At 36.5% G+C, this 18,551-nt stretch overlaps 2 protein-coding genes across 4 annotated transcripts in view; one reads left to right on the top strand and one right to left on the bottom strand.

The window, feature by feature from the left end:
* Positions 1-641: 641 nt before the first annotated feature.
* Positions 642-15,548, bottom strand: LOC138308337 (1-deoxyxylulose-5-phosphate synthase YajO-like). The gene is made up of 8 exons (XM_069249331.1): positions 15,389-15,548; positions 13,901-14,046; positions 12,500-12,650; positions 10,590-10,787; positions 9,950-10,047; positions 7,341-7,525; positions 6,632-6,771; positions 642-1,666 (listed from the first exon to the last, which is right to left on the bottom strand). The coding sequence occupies exons 1-8, from the start codon at positions 15,497-15,499 to the stop codon at positions 1,541-1,543; spliced, it is 1,155 nt and encodes a 384-aa protein (XP_069105432.1). The 5' UTR covers positions 15,500-15,548; the 3' UTR covers positions 642-1,540.
* LOC138308336 (monocarboxylate transporter 12-like) overlaps positions 15,409-18,551 on the top strand; it is an 18,912-nt gene continuing 15,769 nt past the window's right edge. The window contains exons 1-2 of one of the 3 annotated variants that reach the window (XM_069249328.1): positions 15,409-15,547; positions 18,208-18,548. In XM_069249328.1, the coding sequence (XP_069105429.1) occupies positions 18,242-18,548 (307 nt within the window). In that variant the 5' untranslated portion in view covers positions 15,409-15,547; positions 18,208-18,241. Of the gene's footprint in view, positions 15,548-16,980; positions 18,549-18,551 lie in introns of those variants that run through there. The other 2 variants (XM_069249330.1, XM_069249329.1) reach the window with 2 other exon arrangements.

Genomic DNA, 18,551 nt, shown 5'->3' with positions numbered 1-18,551 from the left:
TTAGTTTCCCTCATTCCGTCCATAAATTATTCATCATATTTTGCATGATTTTTTTTACAAATGTCTTTTATTCTGTACTCTGTTTTTATTTTCAAAGTATTTCTAATGTATAAGGTTGTGTTTGTTCAACCGTTCGACGGTGATTGTATTTTTTTATATCGTATTTACGTATTATATTATCGTATAATTTTGGTTGTAACAAGTATTTTCATTGGATAAAAACACACTTTATCAGCATATAAAGGATACAACTGACGTTACTCTTTGTATCGCCGCTTCGATTGGCTGATACAATAGTTAAAGTTTAGCTAAAATTAGCTAAAATTTAGTTTATCTAGGGTACACTCAACTGTTTGTGTTATCTTTCCAAAACTTTAACAATATCTACCCAAGTTAATCCTTAATCAACATTATTTGAATCGAATTCATTATACCTCATCGCTTTGTGAATATAAACGTTGTAGTCATCCGTGGTGAATACATTTGTGTGACAGCAAGACGTTGCACAATTATTGTAATCAATTCATACTTACATGTATCTTATATGGTGACAAAGTATATACGCGGTTTCTTTAAAATGTATTTTATTGACAAATTTAATTTTCATATTCTATTTCTTCATTATTAAAAGGAATATCATAATAATCGATGTTGTTTTATTTTTATAAAAGGTCACCATCACCATTAACTAACAAACATATATAAAATATAAATATATATCACAACAAGTATTGATACATTGTACGTTGTTACATTTTCGGTTTTGGGGAGTTCACACGAGTCTTATTCAGGATTTACAGAATTCAAACTGATTTATAGAATATGTCATGATCTTTAAAACTTAAAAAAACGCTCATAATTGTACATAATCAATTCTTTACGATTGTATTAGATTTCTATTGATTGTATATACGCATAAAAGGTTTTTCAGAACGAATAGAAATTGCAGAGAAAATTTAAATACCAGTATAAAGCTTAGCACCGATAAGTACATTTGTATATAAAAGTACATCGCTATAAAGTTCATTAATATAAAAATACATTTACCAAAACTGTTAAACGAAAACTCATACAATACTTCCTATCAATGCAACTGACGAAAACATAAGACAACGATGTACAGTGAACAAGAAAATTGATATAGTGAAAATAAGTTTGTTCTGTTTACAACAATGATGAGAAAGTATCACAGGCCTTAATCAAATCAACCTTCATCGATTTTTAGACATAAAAGTCACTTTCTGAAGTGCATCGATCATATTTAATAAACACACTATTTACAGTTACATGTAAGACAGTGAATGTAGAATTCACAATACAAAAAAAAAACCCAAAAAACATTATAGTAATACTATGATACACCTGGATTTGCTTAGGATAACAAATTAAAAAATTAAGAATTATTTTTTTAACCTGCCAATTATATATGTTCAATTAAAGCATGCTTACCATACTCATTTAATAGGTATTAATCCAATACACCGTGATTACAAATTATAATGTGATATACACGACTTTTATCATATACCACAATAACTGTTCATTCCGATATATTTTCCACAAATGGCGAGCCATTAAAAGGGTTTTTCCTTCTCTCGTTCATACGGAATACCATTTCATATGGATACGGCAGTTCTACACTAGAGGCAGTGTCCAGTTCGGCCATCTGTGAAAAAAACCCATTATTCAACATTATACACATGACTCGTTTCTTTCATGTTATCAGTCAAAATATACAAGAACAAAATTAAGATTTGATTTATATTTGACCCATCCATATATATGTAGTTTAGGTACATGAAGTTTATCATAGCGACCCTGACCTAACATATAATTGTCACAAAATAAACGGGAGATCCCATAGAGATCTTAGTGTTCACCAAAGAATTGTTTATGTCTGACAATGGAAAAAAACCCATCTTTTCTCTGCTTTTCAAACTTCAACTTCAAACTACACATGAGTAAGATACCTTCATTATTTACTGAGAAATAGCGGTAACAAACTTCAATTATTAAAATCCAAGATGGTGGCCTAAAATCCATCTTGTTGACGATCGCTACCAAAATGCGAAATACACTACTAGGGTCGTAGGGGAACCTACATATACAAGCGACCCAAGAGGTCTTGAACGGTCAAGATTAAGTGATTGCTGATACAGAAAGAGCATTTTCGGTTCAAATCTCACCATCAGCAGCCTTATTTGAAACTATTTTTTCTCCCTTTACTGTTTTAATACAAAAAGCATTTCTGAATGCAGTTGGGCACACTTTATGCAGACAATGTGCGCACACTGTTTTTAGTACGTTGTGCAATCAGACAACTGTATTGATATAATATACACGACTTTTATCATGCATATGTACCATGTCTTTTCAACATATTGAAGACATCATACGCATTCCCATGACCCGGTTTTCATGACCTGGTTACAGTGCGATATGAAGGTTTACATATAGGCTATTTACCAGAAGTTGTAACATTTCCAGAGGGCTTGTCCGAGGAAAATATTACGTTTGAGGGTAAATAAACCTTCATATCACACTGTCACTGGGGAATACAATGTCTATTATACCGAAAATTAGCAATTCGCTACTCTTGGGGTTAATATTACTTAAATTCCAGATGAGTAAAGACTGCCGTTTTACACTTTGTCGGTCTTTGTTCACAATCGGAAGAGAAAATAGCTCCGTGTCACCATGTGGGAACGCTGAGGTCCTCCTTAGTAAGACTCTAATTACGTTATAACACATTGACCTCCTCCTTAGTTAGACTCTAATTACGTTATAACACACTGACCTCCTCCTTAGTTAGACTCTAATTACATTATAACACACTGACCTCCTCCTTAGTTAGACACTAATTACATTATAACACACTGACCTCCTCCTTAGTTAGACACTAATTACATCATAACACACTGACCTCCACCTTAGTTAGACTCTAATTACGCTATAACACACTGACCTCCACATTAGTTAGACACTAATTACATTATAACACACTGACCTCCACCTTAGTTAGACACTAATTGCATTATAACACTCTGATCTCCTCCTTAGTTAGACACTTATTACATTATAACATACTGACCTCCACCTTAGTTAGACTCTAATTACGCTATAACACACTGACCTCCTCCTTAGTTAGACACTAATTACGTTATAACACACTGACCTCCTCCTTAGTTAGACACTAATTACGTTATAACACACTGACCTCCTCCTTAGTTAGACTCTAATTACGTTATATCACACTGACCTCCACCTTAGTTAGACACTAATTACATTATAACACACTGACCTCCACCTTAGTTAGACACTAATTTCATTATAACACACTGACCTCCTCCTTAGTTAGACTCTAATTACATTATAACACACTGACCTCCTCCTTAGTTAGACTCTAATTACGTTATAACATACTGACCTCCTCCTTAGTTAGACACTAATTACGTTATAACACACTGACCTCCTCCTTAGTTAGACTCTAATTACGCTATAACACACTGACCTCCTCCTTAGTTAGACACTAATTACATTATAACACACTGACCTCCTCCTTACTTAGACACTAATTACGTTATAACACACTGACCTCCTCCTTAGTTAGACTCTAATTACGTTATAACACACTGACCTCCTCCTTAGTTAGACTCTAATTACGTTATAACACACTGACCTCCTCCTTAGTTAGACTCTAATTACGTTATAACACACTGACCTCCTCCTTAGTTAGACTCTAATTACGTTATAACACACTGACCTCCTCCTTAACTAGACTCTAATTACGTTATGACACACTGACCTCCACCTAAGTGAGACTCTAATTACGTTATAACACACTGACCTCCTCCTTAGTTAGACTCTAATTACATTATAACACACTGACCTCCTCCTTAGTTAGACACTTATTACGTTATAACACACTGTTATCATCCTTAGTGAGACTCTAATTACATTATAACACTCTGATCTCCTCCTTAACTAGACTCTAACTACGTTATAACACACTGACCTCCTCCTTAGTTAGACTCTAATTACATTAAAACACACTGACCTCCTCCTTAGTGAGACTCTAATTACGTTATAACACACTGACCTCCTCCTTAGTTAGAATTTGATTACATGTACGTTATAACACACTGACCTCCTCCTTAATTAGACTCTAATTACGTTATAACACACTGACCTCCTCCTTAGTGAGACTCTAATTACGTTATAACACACTGACCTCCTCCTTAGTTAGACTCTAATTACGTTATAACACACTGACCTCCTCCTTAGTTAGACTCTAATTACGTTATAACACACTGACCTCCTCCTTAGTTAGACTCTAATTACGTTATAACACACTGACCTCCTCCTTAGTTAGACTCTAATTACGTTATAACACACTGACCTCCTCCTTAGTTAGACTCTAATTACGTTATAACACACTGACCTCCTCCTTAGTTAGACTCTAATTACGTTATAACACACTGACCTCCTCCTTAGTTAGACTCTAATTACGTTATAACACACTGACCTCCTCCTTTGTTAGACTCTAATTACATTATAACACTCTGATCTCCTCCTTAACTAGACTCTAACTACGTTATAACACACTGACCTCCTCCTTAGTTAGACTCTAATTACATTATAACACACTGACCTCCTCCTTAGTGAGACTCTAATTACGTTATAACACACTGACCTCCACCTTAGTTAGAATTTGATTACATGTACGTTATAACACATTGACCTCCTCCTTAGTTAGACTCTAATTACGTTATAACACACTGACCTACTCCTTAGTTAGACTCTAATTACGTTATAACACACTGACCTCCTCCTTAGTTAGACTCTAATTACGTTATAACACACTGACCTCCTCCTTAGTTAGACTCTAATTACGTTATAACACACTGACCTCCTCCTTAGTTAGACTCTAATTACGTTATAACACACTGACCTCCTCCTTAGTTAGACTCTAATTACGTTATAACACACTGACCTCCTCCTTAGTTAGACTCTAATTACGTTATAACACACTGACCTCCTCCTTAGTTAGACTCTAATTACGTTATAACACACTGACCTCCTCCTTAGTGAGACTCTAATTACGTTATAACACACTGACCTCCTCCTTAGTTAGACTCTAATTACGTTATAACACACTGACCTCCTCCTTAGTGAGACTCTAATTACGTTATGACACACTGACCTCCTCCTTAGTTACTCTAATTACGTTATAAACACACTGACCTCCTCCTTAGTGAGACTCTAATTACGTTATAACACACTGACCTCCTCCTTAGTGAGACTCTAATTACGTTATAACACACTGACCTCCTCCTTAGTGAGACTCTAATTAAGTTATAACACACTGACCTCCTCCTTAGTTAGACTCTAATTACGTTATAACACACTGACCTCCTCCTTAGTTAGACTCTAATTACGTTATATCACACTGACCTCCTCCTTAGTTAGACTCTAATTACGTTATAACACACTGACCTCCTCCTTAACTAGACTCTAATTACGTTATAACACACTGACCTCCTCCTTAGTTAGACTCTAATTACGTTATAACACACTGACCTCCTCCTTAACTAGACTCTAATTACGTTATAACACACTGACCTCCTCCTTAACTAGACTCTAATTACGTTATGACACACTGACCTCCTCCTTAGTGAGACTCTAATTACGTTATAAACACACTGACCTCCTCCTTAGTTAGACAATAATTACGTTATAACACACTGACCTCCTCCTTAGTTAGACTCTAATTACGTTATAACACACTGACCTCCTCCTTAGTGAGACTCTAATTACATTATAACACACTGACCTCCTCCTTAGTTAGACACTAATTACGTTATAACACACTGACCTCCTCCTTAGTTAGACTCTAATTACGTTATAACACACTGACCTCCTCCTTAGTTAGACTCTAATTACGTTATAACACACTGACCTCCTCCTTAGTTAGACTCTAATTACGTTATAACACACTGACCTCCTCCTTAGTGAGACTCTAATTACGTTATAACACACTGACCTCCTCCTTAGTTAGACTCTAATTACGTTATAACACACTGACCTCCTCCTTAGTTAGACTCTAATTACGTTATAACACACTGACCTCCTCCTTAGTTAGACTCTAATTACGTTATATCACACTGACCTCCTCCTTAGTTAGACTCTAATTACGTTATAACACACTGACCTCCTCCTTAACTAGACTCTAATTACGTTATAACACACTGACCTCCTCCTTAACTAGACTCTAATTACGTTATGACACACTGACCTCCTCCTTAGTGAGACTCTAATTACGTTATAACACACTGACCTCCTCCTTAGTTAGACTCTAATTACGTTATAACACACTGACCTCCTCCTTAGTTAGACTCTAATTACGTTATAACACACTGACCTCCTCCTTAGTGAGACTCTAATTACATTATAACACACTGACCTCCTCCTTAGTTAAACACTAATTACGTTATAACACACTGACCTCCTCCTTAGTTAGACTCTAATTACGTTATAACACACTGACCTCCTCCTTAGTTAGACTCTAATTACGTTATAACACACTGACCTCCTCCTTAGTTAGACTCTAATTACGTTATAACACACTGACCTCCTCCTTAGTTAGACTCCAGCCTGTACTAGCCCCCATGTTGTCCTCCAATTGTTTGATTGACGTGGCTCCAATGATCACAGACGATACCACATTCTTCTGGAGGAGCCATCTTAGTGCTACCTGGGGCACACTTTTACCTTCAAACAAGAACAACAACAGATATCATTTAAATCAGAACTATACAGGCAGCCATCGATATCAGTTAATTTGAAAGACAACTTCCATTTATTGCTTTGTATTACTTTGTGGGAAAAGATTTGATATAAAGCATCTGTGAGATATATCCTTCACAATGTAGACATTTTCAATGAGTTCAACTTTTGCTTAATGGTCTACTTGATCAGTTGTTGTGGAATGGATAAGGTCTTCTCAAAGACACATTCCAAAATACAGGTTAATGTACAATATTGACTCTGTGTGCTTAAGTAGGTGAGAATAATTTAAAGCTAACAACCTCCTTCTGTGTGCTTAAGTAGGTGAGAATAATTTAAAGCTAACAACCTCCTTCATCATTAGGCCTCATTCATGTAACCTGATGAACACAAAGCAAACACAATGATAGAACTTAGAATGCTTTAAAATGCTGACGGTCATGCTTCTCTGATTCTCTTTAACGGTGATTATTCCTGAGTTAACATATAAAACGTTTTTTTAATGAAGTTTTGTTGCAGTATAACACATAAAATTATGTATTATGTATCATTACCATGGCTCTTGGCAACTTTGTTCATAGTATCTATCAGGTTCCAGTAGAATTCATTGTCTTCATACTTGCTCCAGGCTGGACTGCTCTGAAATGCTCGGTTGGACTCTTTCTCAGCTACAAATCCAATTCTGGACCCGTCACCGGCGGGTTTGACACCACGCTCAAACTTTCCTGTTAGTAGTCCCCTAAACAGTAAACACAGCAATTTGTCAAGTTAAAGTTTTCTGGATAGCTGTAGTGTTGGTATAATGTTTACCTGGATAGCTGTAGTGTTGGTATAATGTTTACCTGGATAGCTGTAGTGTTGGTATAATGTTTACCTGGATAGCTGTAGTGTTGGTATAATGTTTACCTGGATAGCTGTAGTGTTGGTATAATGTTTACCTGGATAGCTGTAGTGTTGGTATAATGTTTACCTGGATAGCTGTAGTGTTGGTATAATGTTTACCTGGATAGCTGTAGTGTTGGTATAATGTTTACCTGGATAGCTGCTGTAGTGTAGGTATAATGTTTACCTGGATAGCTGTAGTGTGTATAATGTTTACCTGGATAGCTGTAGTGTGGTATAATGTTTACCTGGATAGCTGTAGTGTAGGTATAATGTTTACCTGGATAGCTGTAGTGTGGTATAATGTTTACCTGGATAGCTGTAGTGTAGGTATAATGTTTACCTGGATAGCTGTAGTGTGGTATAATGTTTACCTGGATAGCTGTAGTGTTGGTATAATGTTTACCTGGATAGCTGTAGTGTTGGTATAATGTTTACCTGGATAGCTGTAGTGTTGGTATAATGTTTACCTGGATAGCTGTAGTGTTGGTATAATGTTTACCTGGATAGCTGTAGTGTTGGTATAATGTTTACCTGGATAGCTGTATGTAGGTATAATGTTTACCTGGATAGCTGTAGTGTGGTATAATGTTTACCTGGATAGCTGTAGTGTTGGTATAATGTTTACCTGGATAGCTGTAGTGTGGTATAATGTTTACCTGGATAGCTGTAGTGTTGGTATAATGTTTACCTGGATAGCTGTAGTGTTGGTATAATGTTTACCTGGATAGCTGTAGTGTTGGTATAATGTTTACCTGGATAGCTGTAGTGTTGGTATAATGTTTACCTGGATAGCTGTAGTGTTGGTATAATGTTTACCTGGATAGCTGTAGTGTGGTATAATGTTTACCTGGATAGCTGTAGTGTTATAATGTTTACTGGATAGCTGTAGTGTGGTATAATGTTTACCTGGATAGCTGTAGTGTTGGTATAATGTTTACCTGGATAGCTGTAGTGTCGGTATAATGTTTACCTGGATAGCTGTAGTGTCGGTATAATGTTTACCTGGATAGCTGTAGTGTCGGTATAATGTTTACCTGGATAGCTGTAGTGTGGTATAATGTTTACCTGGATAGCTGTAGTGTGGTATAATGTTTACCTGGATAGCTGTAGTGTAGGTATAATGTTTACCTGGATAGCTGTAGTGTTGGTATAATGTTTACCTGGATAGCTGTAGTGTTGGTATAATGTTTACCTGGATAGCTGTAGTGTTGGTATAATGTTTACCTGGATAGCTGTAGTGTTGGTATAATGTTTACCTGGATAGCTGTAGTGTTGGTATAATGTTTACCTGGATAGCTGTAGTGTTGGTATAATGTTTACCTGGATAGCTGTAGTGTTGGTATAATGTTTACCTGGATAGCTGTAGTGTCGGTATAATGTTTACCTGGATAGCTGTAGTGTTGGTATAATGTTTACCTGGATAGCTGTAGTGTTGGTATAATGTTTACCTGGATAGCTGTAGTGTTGGTATAATGTTTACCTGGATAGCTGTAGTGTTGGTATAATGTTTACCTGGATAGCTGTAGTGTTGGTATAATGTTTACCTGGATAGCTGTAGTGTTGGTATAATGTTTACCTGGATAGCTGTAGTGTTGGTATAATGTTTACCTGGATAGCTGTAGTGTTGGTATAATGTTTACCTGGATAGCTGTAGTGTTGGTATAATGTTTACCTGGTATAATGTTTACCTGGATAGCTGTAGTGTGTTGGTATAATGTTTACCTGAATAGCTGTAGTGTTGGTATAATGTTTACCTGGATAGCTGTAGTGTTGGTATAATATCAGAGATAAACACTAAAATGCAGACCTCATTCACCAGAATTTTATCCTAAATATTCCATTAAAAATTAGCAAAAATTTCTTCAAATAAAATTTTTCTAGCGCTGGGTTTATTAACACATCCTCGATACTCCAGTGGTTCTGATCACTTACGATCTCTACACCTCTCATTCTTACACACCTGGAATTCCTCTAGCCCAAGATAGTCTGGCCCTGACACCAGACTTAGACATTATGACAGATAGATGTCTGGTTTAGGTCCAGAGTGCAGTTGTACTCGAAAACCTGGAGGTCAGTCTATATAGGAGATGACCTGGCCCGATACCAAAGGGTGTCAGCTTATTCCAGGTTTTCGAGTACAACTGCACTCTGGCCCTAAATCAGACATCTATCTGTCATAATGTCTAAGTGTGGTTTCAGGCCCAGAGTATTTCGGGCTAAAATTCCTCTAACTCTGGGATTATTGTTACAGATATAAATATTAATGCTATACACCTACCCCTTGAGTGGACTCCAAGGTAACACACCAAGTCCTTCATTCTTACACACCTGGAATTCCTCTAACTCTGGGTGTCTACAGAGCAGACTGTACTGTTGCTGTAAAAATATCACACTTTTTCTATTCATTAATCACTCATTGACTTCTTATTATCCGTCTTGGGTTTTTCCCCCCTCAGATTATTCACTACACTGAAAACTGGTTTAACTTGGGGAGGATCAACTGTTTATTACTTATGTGTGGAATTTTTCAAACACTTCAGCCATTTCAATGACCTTCATTGTTGTGTTCATTTGGACACCATAGCTAATTATATAAAGCTGCTACAATGTATATTCTGTCTGTCCTCTGCTTGTTGAAGGATTTACTATATGCATAATATTTGTTTTCTTGGTCTTGTTGTATTTTCCATTCTAGAAGAAGTCATTAAACAGTTAAGAAGATATCAGTTTTTGATTTAGTCTATACCTGTAGCCCTATGATAGAGTTGATCCCCACCTCTTTGTTACATAGAAGTCATTTAAATGTATCTATATTTGATTTAGTTTATTTACCTGTAGCCCTATGATAGAGTTGATCCCCACCTCTTTGTTACATAGAAGTCATTTAAATGTATCTATATTTGATTTAGTTTATTTACCTGTAGCCCTATGATAGAGTTGATCCCCATGGCCTCTGCTTTATCAACAATCTTCTGCATCTGCCATCCTACCATTTTCTGCATCTGCCATCCTACCACATTACAGACACCGATGTAGCGAACCTTTCCACACTTGACCAGGTCATCCAATGCCCTCAGAGTTTCCTCAATTGGTACTGCATTGTCCCAGCCATGAGTCTACAATGTGTCAAGTACATCAATGTTATAATAGTTTACTGGTATAGGTTCATGTAGATAAAGGTACATAAAATGATCTATAGTTGAATATCAATACTATGCCAAGTAACAAAAGCAGTGAAAACAACCTTAATATCACATAAAATTACACTGGGAATCTTGCTGCTGTTTTATTTTGTAACTTGATCTAAGGCCATAGATATAGATATAAGATTATCTTACCATATAGTTGTCCTTGATAAACCTTCAATTTTGTAAGAATGAAAATATATATACTTTAAGGACCAAATTTCACGTGAACTGGGGCAAAAAAGTGAATTTCATGTGAATATTTTTTACATGAAATATATGTAAACCTCATGTGAGGAAATATTGCCTAAGAACTTCATTTACTCAAAATTTCACATAGGAAAGCATGACAGGCGTTAAGGAAAGTTTTCTTAATTTAAGATTTTTACATTAACTTCTGTAATGCTTTAGAGGATTATAAGTTTATTGAATTACTAAAAGTTAAGGAATGTTGCTGACAGAGTAGCTGTCTACATATTATATGATTGTGATCAATGAATGTTTTAGGCTGTACCTGGTATAGGTCTATGTAGCTTGTCTGTAGAAGGCTAGTGATAAATGAATGTTTTAGGCTGTACCTGGTATAGGTCTATGTAGCTTGTCTGTAGACGGCTAGTGATAAATGAATGTTTTAGACTGTACCTGGTATAGGTCTATGTAGCTTGTCTGTAGACGGCTAGTGATAAATGAATGTTTTAGACTGTACCTGGTATAGGTCTATGTAGCTTGTCTGTAGACGGCTAGCTAGTGATAAATGAATGTTTTAGACTGTACCTGGTATAGGTCTATGTAGCTTGTCTGTAGATGGCTAGTGATAAATGAATGTTTTAGGCTGTACCTGGTATAGGTCTATGTAGCTTGTCTGTAGACGGCTAGTGATAAATGAATGTTTTAGGCTGTACCTGGTATAGGTCTATGTAGCTTGTCTGTAGACGGCTAGTGATAAATGAATGTTTTAGACTGTACCTGGTATAGGTCTATGTAGTTTGTCTGTAGACGGCTAGTGATAAATGAATGTTTTAGAATATACCTGGTATAGGTCTATGTAGCTTGTCTGTAGACGGCTAGTGATAAAATGAATGTTTTAGACTGTACCTGGTATAGGCCTATGTAGCTTGTCTGTAGACGGCTAGTGATAAATGAATGTTTTAGACTGTACCTGGTATAGGTCTATGTAGTTTGTCTGTAGACGGCTAGTGATAAATGAATGTTTTAGAATATACCTGGTATAGGTCTATGTAGCTTGTCTGCAGACGGCTAGTAATAAATGAATGTTTTAGACTGTACCTGGTATAGGCCTATGTAGCTTGTCTGTAGACGGCTAGTGATAAATGAATGTTTTAGGCTGTACCTGGTATAGGTCTATGTAGCTTGTCTGTAGACGGCTAGTGATAAATGAATGTTTTAGACTGTACCTGGTATAGGTCTATGTAGCTTGTCTGTAGACGGCTAGTGATAAATGAATGTTTTAGGCTGTACCTGGTATAGGTCTATGTAGCTTGTCTGTAGACGGCTAGTGATAAATGAATGTTTTAGACTGTACCTGGTATAGGTGATAAATGAATGTTTTAGGCTGTACCTGGTATAGGTCTATGTAGCTTGTCTGTAGACGGCTAGTGATAAATGAATGTTTTAGACTGTACCTGGTATAGGTCTATGTAGCTTGTCTGTAGACGACGTAGACTGTCATCACACTGTTGAAGAATGTGTCGTCTGCTCAGACCCATATCATTGGCTCCTGGTCCCATGGTAGCCCGCACTTTAGTGGCTAAGACAATGTCACTTCTTTTTTGCCTGAAATTATATCCAAATACATTGGTATAAGTTAATTTATTAAGTAGCAGATTTACTGGTAGGGTAAATTTATCCTTACTTAAAAATCATACTTATTCTTTGAAACACTTACAAAATTGTACAGTGACAATTTAGCATCAAATAAAATAACATATCATTATTTTGTGTGATGTAGCACTTATTTCAAATATTCATTATCAAGAAGGGGAAAAGCATACACACATACAAAATCTGACTCTCCGCCTATTTCTCTCCCTTTAAAGGCCCGCTACCTTTCCGAAACAGTTTTTTATTTTCAAAAAGGGAAAGTAAAATGTGATCAATAATTTTGTAGAGTCATAAAAGTTAATAACTTACAGTTTATACTACACTCATCATCATCGTCTGAAAAATTTAATTAAAGTAAATAAAATGTCTTAACTTAGTTTTCACAACGTGGGTCGTCTTATAGTTCCCGCTGTCGTCCTAATTACCGTGTGGCAGTTGAATATCACTGCGCCAGATAGCAAAACAGTGAATTGTATCTCCTAGTTATCATATCTTATACAGGAAATCTTGCACATGTTTGGTGTTATTACCTCATCTTAGGCCACCGATATGTTTTTTCTGATGTTATTAATGTTTTTGAGAAACCTTTAAATTTTGCTTCGGAAAGGTAGTGGGCCTTTAATACTAACTCCCTCCTCTTTCTTCCCTGTCCCCGCCCACTCATTGTTCATCTGTCCATTCCTCCTCCATTTCCTCCCACCCTACCTCACTCACTCACCCTATCTTATTTCACTTCATCACTCATTCAATCCACTCTGACTCACCCTCTCACAAGAGTCTTCTTCCTCACCCACCCACCACCCATCCTTTCACTCACTAACTCACTCATTCACTCAATCTTACTACGCTTCTTCAATCATACTCGCCCTCCCATGCCACCAGTCTGCTTCCTCACCCACCCAGCCACTCACTCATCCATTTAACTTTTCTCACCCCTCCATCCATTCACTCACTTTGTAATGGTAATGCTTCAGGTCGATCGCTGGTGACCTGAGGTAGCTAATTTGGTAAAGCACTAGCACAACTGTATGAGCTAAGTGTTTAAAAGGTACCAGGTTCAAATCCCGGTCTGGTCGTGCAATTGATCACTCACATAAACTCACTTTTTTACTATCTCCTTTTCTTCCTTTTTTCTATCTTGGTTGCCTATCTCCTTCACATTCATTCATTATTCATTCATTCCAGATGTGTAAATAATTTACTTTTTTAGCCAGCTGCCAACTATTTCCTCAGAAACTCCAAGACTGTAAATATTAGCAGTGTCAATAAAGTTTCCTCCCAGTTCTACGAATCGGTCCATTATAGCATGGGACTCAGCCTCATCCCGTTGTGTAGGTCCATTAAATAACTGTTAATAAAACATAGTTGTATCAGTATGTTTACTTAACACTGCGTACAGGGCAGCTATTTATATTGTTATAAACATTGTATGTGAATACTTGTCACTAAAAACATGCAACTCATCATGTTAAAATGGTACCAAAATGATTAAGACCCATTTGGAATCATTGCCCAAAGAGCATTAATCACAGATTTTCTGATATCTATCTATCAAATAATTTCATATTTTGATAATATCATACAGCTTTTGGTAAAAACTTTAAAAGATAGGCCTTTAAAAGATAGGCCTATGTATCATGGATTTTAAAACTTGTAAATCAAATGGCAAATGCAGGTGTCTTTAGGGTTCAATTTAAATCATTTTAGATTTTCATTTCAACAATTTGCCCCAGCTTTAAGAGACAGGTCAATTAACACATGTACAGGTGTATATATGTTACTCCAAGGATTTTTTAAGGGAGAACATATTACACGTCCTTAATTGATAACACTGACCAACGAAAGGCCATTATGATATAGCTATAGGATGACACCAAGGGGAAATAAATCAGGCTGTATACAGCGGTAGCATTGCCATACCTGCATAAATCAGCACTGACAAATTGATACACAATATATATATAAATTCCTTTTTGATTTGATGATATTAGAAAAAACATAACTTTTCAAAAATATAATTCACTACTGAACATTACAAACTCAAATTGTTTTGATCAAATTTCAGGTTTTTTTTCTGTATCTGAAGAGGGCTTATTGCCAGAAATACTTTATTGCTATTTTGATTGCTCAATAATTTGTCATTCAATTAATTTACTTTAAATGTACAATTTTTTCCCCCAAATTTTGATTTTCATACAATTTTCCCCTAATATAGTACCAAACATTAGTCTAAATCTATACCAAAATATTTCAAAAAGTTAAAATAAAGAAGGAACCTGTTGAAATAATTTATACTAGATACTAGATTGACCCGACGAACAGGTCGACACAGATATGTACATACATGTCTAAATACACAGAACGCGTACGGTGTATGGCATTATATGGAACGACTTCAAGCAAGGGGAGGTAAATCAAGCTGTCTACTACTTTTTATGTATCGTCATACATATACTATACAATATATCAACACTGACAAATTGATACACGGTATCTAAAACCCATAAAATACCTTTCTCATAAAAATATATGAACACTGTATACATTCTTTTGGATTTTACTACACATGCACATGTACACAGTTACCGCAACCATAAAACCCGGAACCAAAGTCCGATTCCCCAGTTATAATTAATGTTGGTTGCACAAACCTCGATTCCCCAGTTATAATTAATGTTGGTTGCACAAACCTCGATGGTAGACGATTTGCCATATGTCATTGTTCCTAGGCAGATATTGGAGACACTTAGTCCCGACTTCCCGAGGAACCGGTAAGCTACTTTAGGTGTTGTACCAGCCATGTCTTCGCTGTATCGTTATCGAACTTGACGCGGGGGTCATCTCAAAAGGTAAGCTTTATATACCAGTACCACACACACGTGACGCCTTCAGTAGGTCAACTGTACATGAGTTGACTTGTGTTATCTGTTTTATCATTTGTGTCCAGCTTATGATGAAATAGAGCTTTGGTATTTTATTGGAGTGCCAAATATGATTCGATATACATTTATTGAATGTCGGATTGAAACAGAAAGTAGAAACTAACTGTTGGAAGCGGACGAAAATCCGTACTTTACTTTAAACTTCTACAGTTTTATTGGAATGATCCTGACATGGTCCCAAAAATGTGTTGTTATTTTTTGGGTCGATTCGAAATCCAAGATGGCCGTCACATCCGCTATCATGAAAACACATGCTGAGCTTCTAATAATTAAACACTTACGATCACCAAAATAAACCACATGGCTTGAAAGGTTAGAAATATTCTGAAAACAAATAATAAATTATAATGTCAAAATGATAGCAAAACATCTCAAAAAATACCACTTGCAAAATATTTTTGGCCTTTGTAACGAATAAAGTGTTCTTTTTTCAATTTTGGTTCACTTTCCGCGTGTTCATCCATGATTTTCGGTGTATTACCCACGAAATAGTTGACTTCCTTTTTGACGAATATGAACATGTTGTGGATTTAGAAAATAGTTTTGTTGTCGTATTTTAGAAATAAAGATCTAAATAGACCAGAATGGGTAGAAAACGTGTCATAAATACACTGTTTAAGTTTTGTAATAAGGTATTTGCATCCTCGATATTCCAGGGGTTCCGATCACTTACGATCTCTACACCCCTGGACTATCTCATAGTAAAACTGGAGGCAACGGAATTGAACAGGTAATTTAGTCATTTGATGTGCATCAAAAGAGCCGTATAACGGTACACTGTGGTTGACTGTGTGGCTTTGATGTTAGGCGTCGCTCTATCTGTAGTCTTCAAAGAAAATCTTTGCTAGCCTGTGATTGGTCAAATGTTTTCCGCTGAGCTGCCTTCAATTTCACTATGAGATAGTCCAGGGGTGTAGAGATTGTAAGTAATCGGAACCCCTGGAGTATCGAGGATAAGGTACATGTATTCCAGAACTGGTTCCTTCAAGATTGCTGAAAATATTTGCCACACGTTTGTTCTTAGATTAATAACACAAAATTCAACCATTGCTTACTATTTTAATTTTATAGCCAAAATCCGTGTGTTTTGGTTCGAGCACCAGTCATCAGTGGAGTCTAGTATAATACGATTATACGTATATAAAATCACCACTGTTCTAATTTTATGTTTTATGTTTCCATGGTTATCACTTAAATACCGAGAACTCCATTTAACCATTCGTATAAATTATACGTTAATAGTTACCATAGAGGTAAAATAATTACTACATTGTAACAATATCCTGTCAGCTTCTGGGGGGGGGGGGGGGGGGGGGGGGGGGGGGGGGGGGGGGCTTTGCCCCCATACCCCCTACCGGGGCTTCGCCCGTGGACCCTGAACAGGGGCTACCGCCCCCCTGCACCCCAAGCATACAGGTCTTTCCAAACCTAGCTACAATGTACGCCGCTGAAGAGCAAAGCTCTACTTGTTTATTTTATTTTATTTTTCATGTAGAAGACATAATTTAGAAATAAAAGGACGCACTTTAAACTATAGAAGTATATGATGTAATAATTGTCTAACATAAACTACCGAATATCCAGGTACACTGGTCTTAATTTAATGGACCCCTGTCAAGTACATTGTGTACCTGTACCTGTATCTTTAAGTGATTGACCAGCGTTTTAGCTACATTATCATCAGTCTAGAATACTTACATAGAAATATGGTAGCATGCATGTATAGCGAGAAAAGCGTACTGTCTGTTCACAGAATAGATGGGCACTTTCTTGCATAACCGCCGTAGATCGTGTCTTCTAACATTATTAACAAAATTTGATGTACATACGTACATTACAACTTTCTACAAAATTGTTCCGTGTCGTTGAACATGATCAGAAAGCATGAACTAAATTTGTTAAAGACCCACTGCCTTTTCGAAACTGATTTTAATTTTTAAATTTGGTATGTAAAATCATTTTACAATGAGATAGATAATTTTTTATTGTCGCAAAAGTTATTAATTTACCGTTATTACTACGCGTATCATCACCTTCTGAGCAATTTAATTAAAATAAATTAAAAAAAAGGAAAAGAAGAAAAAAAACCGCTGTCGTCCTAAATACCGCGTGGTAGTTGACTATCACTGCGCCAGACGACAAACCAGCGTTAACACTACTGTTATGATATATTACAAAGAAAATCTTGCATAAGTTTGGTGTCGTCACTTATCTGATGTTAACAATGCTTTTAAGAAACCTCTTTGTTTTGCTACGGAAAGGTAGTGGGCCTTTAAACTCGTTCTTCACAGTTATTTACATGTGTTGATTTTAATTTTAACCTATTTGATTTCAATCTGAAGCCATGCATGAATAATTAAATATTACAAGTTAAGGATTCAGGAAGATGAAAAAAGATCTATAGTATGCATTAATCTTCAATCTCCTATTTCCAATGAGTGACCATATGACCGTGAATGAACAGGATGTTATATATTATTTTAGACTTTATCTTTTTAAAGTTGACTGCAACTAGCTAGGTTATACATTTATGTGTGTGTGTTTATGTACATCAATAGTATTTTTAGACTGCACAGCTGATTTTGACGTTGGGAGTGTGAGATGGGCGACCTAGCGAGCAGTGATGGCGGGCACTCGGGAGTGAGGACACACGACCCAGATGGTCAGCGTGCACGTGGGGATGTGATGGAGCACAAAGAGCTCGAGGAGACACAAGGACTAGATGGTCGGAGTGACGATGAAATGGTACACAAAAAGGAGACAGATGAAAGGACTATAGGAAACAACGACGGGGAAACACAAATCGGCGATGTCGAAGATAAGACGAGAATAAAAGACGAGGACAAAGCGGACGAGTCGTTGTATGGTAACCCAGTGGACAGAGGGTGGTCCTGGGTTGTACTTCTAGGTG

Source organism: Argopecten irradians, chromosome 14 (assembly GCF_041381155.1).
Source record: "Argopecten irradians isolate NY chromosome 14, Ai_NY, whole genome shotgun sequence".
Lineage (NCBI taxonomy): Eukaryota > Metazoa > Mollusca > Bivalvia > Pectinida > Pectinidae > Argopecten > Argopecten irradians.
The sequence above is the reverse complement of the archived record's forward strand: the minus strand, read 5'-3'. Positions and strand labels throughout refer to the sequence as shown.